The sequence below is a fragment of the Lipotes vexillifer genome, unplaced genomic scaffold (genome assembly GCF_000442215.2).
Source record: "Lipotes vexillifer unplaced genomic scaffold, Lipotes_vexillifer_v1.1 scaffold484, whole genome shotgun sequence".
NCBI classification, from domain to species: domain Eukaryota; kingdom Metazoa; phylum Chordata; class Mammalia; order Artiodactyla; family Lipotidae; genus Lipotes; species Lipotes vexillifer.
Window position 1 is genome coordinate 1758404 of NW_006786458.1, and position 6125 is coordinate 1764528.

Consider the following 6125-nt stretch of genomic DNA (forward strand, 5'->3'; position numbering starts at 1 on the left):
ATATATATATCAGCAAGCTATGTTAAAGCTGAAAAATAAGTCTTTCCTCCCATAAAACATGACATTTTCTGGTATAGAATTTCTAAACTGATTAAGTTTGTATTTGGAACAAGATAAAGCCATAAAATGTTCTTAATTTCATAAATACTTCAATTAACTTTTCATAAAAAACAGTCACTCACAGAACTATAAGGCAATGTTCAACAACAACGAAAAATATTTGGCAAGGGAAACAAAGACCATTTCAGTGCTTAATATTAGAAAAAGGATCCTGTGTTTCACATGGACTCGTTTTAATTGAAGACAATAGGGATATATACATCCCGATTTCCTGGCAAGAAGCAGCCTCTTCCTGTGAGGATATTTTTATTTTGCTTTCAACATCTCAAATCAAAAAAGACCAAAAGCCAAGGCTGCTTTTAAACTTTGACATCTCGAAGCTCAAGTAGAAATAAGTATTACAGTGTTCATTCTCTTATGTTCCCATTCCAGGAGACTCAGTCCCGAGCTTCCTACATCGACAGTCCCTTAAAAAAATCAGCAAATGACAATTCATTTAAAAATTACTTATCATGAGTTCTAGAATATCTGATCCCAGGCAAAAGGATCAGGTTCAAGTTATCACAGCAGACTGGGACAATGTACGGATCATCAAATCTGGGAGAGATTCAGCCCACCAATTTCACAGTGGTGTCTTCCATATGGAGCAGCTTGCTTACTGCCCAGTTCTCACATCCTCCTTGCATTATTGTGTATCAAAAACGTATTCTTTAAAATGGAAGGAAATATGGAAAGGAGGAAGGAAATGCCCAGCTCCTTATTTTTCTAAACTTACTTTGATGCAGAGAATAAACCCCTTATGCAAAGAATACTTTCCCATTATCATTAGATAAGACCTCACAATAGCTATCTCTTAACTACAAAGTTAATGTTTGCACTTCACCTACTGGAGGAACACACAGCATGCTGTGTATTTCCCTATGGAAATAAATCGATTCAAAACACACTGTAGCTTCTGGTACAACACCCAGAGACAATTTCATTTAAAATATCTTTCATTTAAATCATGTGTAACTTCCTTATTTAGAATAAATTATAAAAGTATCATAGTCAGACTCAACCGTGTTGTAAATTCAGATAATTCCTCATGCTTATTTTCTCTCTTGGTAATATTTTCAGAAGATTCTGTAGCCTTAGTGTCATTAATGTAAAAAATGCAAAAGCTTACATTTCTTTCTATGTAAAATATTAGGGTAGTAAATATTCTTCAAAAATATGAGACAAAGAAGAAAAAAAAAATGTTATAACTTTTTTTAAAAGTTTGTATACTAAATTCACTGACCAGCATAACCTTCAAGTCACCTTCAGAAAGAGTGATTAAAGTGAAAAGTCTAATGTAAAATAAAATATTTTACTAAATGTGGAACTGGATCAGTCTTTTCTTTATTTTAATTAATTTATTTTTTATTGAAATATGGTTGATTTACAACGTTGTGTTAGATTCAGGTGTACAGCAAAGTGATTCAGTTATACACACATATACATCTATTTTTTTTCAGATTCTTTTCCCTTACAGGTTATTACAAAATATTGAGTATAGTTTCCTGTGCTACACAGTAGGTCCTTAGAGCAATCATTTTTTACGCCATGAGAACTTTTTTCCTTGATAAGGTGACAGTTATAATTCTCTGCATTATCTTGTTGTGGCCAGAATGAACAATAGTTCATGTGACATTGAAGTTATAATTTTAAGCTGTAGGCACTAACTGGATTTAGCCTCAGTAGTTAGCCATTATTTCATTTGTCCGCAATGCTTTCCTCCTCAGCAACCAGTTAAAAGCTGAACAATTTCTAAACCAGCTTAGATACAAGGCAAAACTAATTGTGAAGTTGGACATGTGATTCCTTGTAAATGTCTCTCTGCAGAGTCATCTCATTTTCAAAGCCCTGAAAAAAGCTCACAGCAAACGGCAAGCACTATATAACAACTCCTGTTTTTATGCGGAGTTTTACACTAAAAAAATGCAAAACATTTTTTACTTGCAACCAACAGCTCCCAGGAAAATTTAAACTTGCTTTATGGTATTTCCTTTGTATAGTGTTAAGCATGAAATAATTTTAGATCAAGAATTTCTTTGAGTTGAGTAAACAAAAGAAAACAATGTTATATGTGTTCAAGGAAAACATGCACACAAATACATATGTGGGTGTGTCCCTCCTCTTCCAACATGTTTTCTAAATCTTGGCTTATATAACCTGTACATATTTGTGTGGGGGGTAGTGGGAGCTGTTTGTTGATTTCCAATTAGCCTGGTTGTAGACTCCTTAGAGGTGTAGCATATCGAGTTTTCTGTCATTGTGCTGTTACTGTTGAAGACCAATTTGTTGCAGTATTTTGGTATGCATTCTGATAAATGGTGATCTTCTATTAAAATATGGCATTTTTTTCTAAAAAAATAAAAAAATTTATAACTCACAGCAGCAGCCTGCTCTTTAACCGTTTGCTCTCAGGGGCAGAAAGTGCTTTCAATGCATGTGCAACCGGAAACTGACAAGGGTTTGTCTATTTCTTAATAAAAGCAGAAAGTACTAAGTAACTAAGGCATAACTACTGCATAATTAGCACTTGGCCTTATCTGATGATATCTTTCACAGTCCAACCTGGAGACCTGCAGTACTTAACAGAAGAACAGGCGATTTTCTTTTTTTCTTTTTTTTAAACGTATCCCTCTAAAACCAGAAAATCCTGTTTTTGCAATATGCACAAGTTAATCCCCTCACTCTGTCTGTCACCTGTCTCTCCCAACAGCTTGAGACATGGAATCTCCATGCCTGAAAGATAACCTGTCTCTTAGCAAACTAAAACTTCCTTTCCCCACAGAGCCTGCAGTGCTGCAGTTTCACATTAATAAGCCAAAAGGAACTCCCTAAATTAACCTGTTTTGTTTTAAAATACAAAAGGGCCAAGAGATTTTATAAAAATAAAAATAAATACCTCTAGAAACCAAGGCTTTTCTGATTACTTACTGATTGACAGGACCTCATCATTTAATAAAACAAGGAAAAAGCTGTGAAGAAAAAAAGTCTGGGGTCTCTACTTTTCACAAGCAACCGCTTGCTCTCAGCCATAACAAGCATTTTGCATGCAATCACTTGTGCCTGTGGTCCTAGCAAACGTGGTCATTAGTTAGGCATTCTACTCTTCACTCTGTCTTGCAGTATTCTGAACTTTTTTACCCTGAATTGCCCCCAAAGCACAATGCAAAATAAAGGGACATTTTAACAGTTAGCAGTGCACCAGACAGCAAGAAGTCTGTGTAGTTTCCTTATTTAAATAAACATGTTTAAAGGGATAGAAAATCTATTCTAAATCAGTCATCAAAATCTCAGTGGAAGAAAAAAAAATATCTGGTTTTATTCAAAGTTATGGTGAGTAACTTGGCAACTTTTAAATTAATTTGAAATTAATTCAGGTGCTTTTCAGTCATCGCAGTCACAAACAGGGAGTACTGAACAGAAAGATGACAAGGCAATTGTTTTTGTTCAGACTTGTCACAAACTATATTTCCCTGGACTTTTCATCTCTGCAGATTTCGAATTCCCCTTTCCAAGGAATATTTGACCTTCAGATTTCAGTCCCTGTATCTCTTGATTTCCTGCATCCATCATATGTTAGAAAACTGAAACTGGGCTACAAGTATATTATCTCTGTTACCTGACTTTAATTAATTTTATTTGTTTTCAAAATCTGCGTTGTGCCCACCCTGCATTGCAGAGGAATCTTAGCATGAGATCCCAGCTTGGCTCCTTCAGAGTCACTGCAAACTGGCTTTAATTGTATTTACTGGGGTAGAAGGGGGGAAGGAAACCCCCCCGCCAACCTAACCAGACAAGCAATGCTGGGCGACAAGTCCCCAGCGCGGCTGAATCTTCCAGCAAACCAGCCTGGGCGCTGTCCTTGGTGCTGCCAGCGCCATAGCGAGCACAAGCGCCTTACCTTCTGCCCCTGCGGAAACTGCGGACGTCCCCCAAACGTTAAGCAGAAAGCAGCGACATATCCCACTTTTAATACAAATAAATACCCCGGCCCAGCCTCTCTGTCCCCTTCTCGAAGACTTCAGGCTGACCGTTCTTCAAAGTCTTTTTGTTTTTTTCTTCTAGGCCCAACTCGGGGCCTGCGCTCATCTCGGGCTGCTTTAAGACCGGGAGTGGGGGGAGGGGAGGAAGACAAGGAGCGATTAGGATGGGGGAGGGGCGGGAGGAAAGGGGAAGGGAGGAAGGAGAAAGAGAAAAGACAAGGCTGGGAAGAAAAAGGTCCAGGAGGAAGGGGCTCGGAGAGAAGGGAGGAGTGAGTGGGAGTAAAGAAGTTTTAAAGTGGGAAGGCGAAGAGATGCCAAATAGAGGGGGAAGTGATTAAGCACAGAAGATGGGTAAAGGAAAAAGTAATGGAGAAAGGGCAAAAGAAGAGAAAAACGTGAAGATAAGAGTGCAGAGGGCTTACAAACACACGCACACACACACACACACACACACACACACACACACACACAAAGAACAAAGTGGCTTAGGGGGTCGCTAGAAAAGCGGCCCGAACGGTGGGAGAGTGATTGAACAAAGAAAGGGCGTTGGGTGAATGCTCCCACTGGGGGTGTAAAATGCAATCCGAAGGTGAAGAGAAATGGAGACAGGGGGCTTGGGAGGGGACAGGTGGTCTGGCACCGAAAGAAGAGCTGGGGGGAGGGGTCGGGGCCAAGGTAGCAAAGTCCGGGGTCCGATGCGGCGCGGGCCCACGTGGAGCGGGCGCTGAATCACTGCTGGGCTGTCTTCACCACCACCCCCCCATCCCAATGGCCCGGTACCCGCAGTCCCCGCCTCCTCGGCCGCCGCCTCCACTGGGCGGGGCCCTGGCCCAGGACCAGCCGCCGCGGCTATAAAGGGGCTGCGGCGAGTGCAGCAGAACGCTGTGCCAGCCACACGCCCCGAAGCCTCCAAGATGAGCTACACGCTGGACTCGCTGGGCAACCCGTCCGCCTACCGGCGGGTAACCGACACCCGCTCGAGCTTCAGCCGCGTCAGCGGCTCCCCGTCCAGCGGCTTCCGCTCGCAGTCATGGTCCCGCGGCTCGCCCAGCACCGTGTCCTCCTCCTACAAGCGCAGCGCGCTGGCCCCGCGCCTCACCTACAGCTCGGCCATGCTCAGCTCCGCCGAGAGCAGCCTCGACTTCAGCCAGTCCTCGTCCCTGCTTAACGGCGGCTCTGGGCCGGGCGGCGACTACAAGCTGTCCCGCTCCAATGAGAAGGAGCAGCTGCAGGGGCTGAACGACCGCTTCGCGGGCTACATCGAGAAAGTGCACTACCTGGAGCAGCAGAACAAGGAGATCGAGGCGGAGATCCAGGCGCTACGGCAGAAGCAGGCCTCGCACGCCCAGCTGGGCGACGCGTACGACCAGGAGATCCGCGAGCTGCGCGCCACCCTGGAGCTGGTGAACCACGAGAAGGCTCAGGTACAGCTGGACTCGGACCACCTGGAAGAAGACATCCACCGGCTCAAGGAGCGCTTCGAGGAGGAGGCACGGCTGCGCGACGACACCGAGGCGGCCATCCGCGCGCTGCGCAAAGACATCGAAGAGTCGTCGCTGGTCAAGGTGGAGCTGGACAAGAAGGTGCAGTCGCTGCAGGATGAGGTGGCCTTCCTGCGGAGCAATCACGAGGAGGAGGTGGCCGACCTGCTGGCCCAGATCCAGGCGTCACACATCACCGTGGAGCGCAAAGACTACCTGAAGACAGACATCTCGTCGGCGCTGAAGGAGATCCGCTCCCAGCTCGAATGCCACTCGGACCAGAACATGCACCAGGCCGAAGAATGGTTTAAGTGCCGCTACGCCAAGCTCACCGAGGCCGCCGAGCAGAATAAGGAGGCCATCCGTTCCGCCAAGGAAGAGATCGCCGAGTACCGGCGCCAACTGCAGTCCAAGAGCATCGAGCTCGAGTCGGTGCGCGGCACCAAGGAATCCCTGGAGCGGCAGCTCAGCGACATCGAGGAGCGGCACAACCACGACCTTAGCAGCTACCAGGTAGGAACAGCGGCTGCGCGGCCAGCCTGCGCCAGCGCCAGCGCCGCGCGCC

General features: G+C 44.9%; 1 protein-coding gene across 1 annotated transcript in view; it reads left to right on the forward strand.

Moving 5' to 3' along the window:
• Nucleotides 1-4993: 4993 nt before the first annotated feature.
• The window catches only part of NEFM (neurofilament medium chain), a 4440-nt gene continuing 3308 nt past the window's right edge, over nucleotides 4994-6125 (forward strand). Inside the window, exon 1 of the mRNA XM_007458829.1 lies at nucleotides 4994-6073. Coding sequence (XP_007458891.1) covers nucleotides 4994-6073 — 1080 coding nt within the window. The remainder of the gene's footprint in view (nucleotides 6074-6125) is intronic.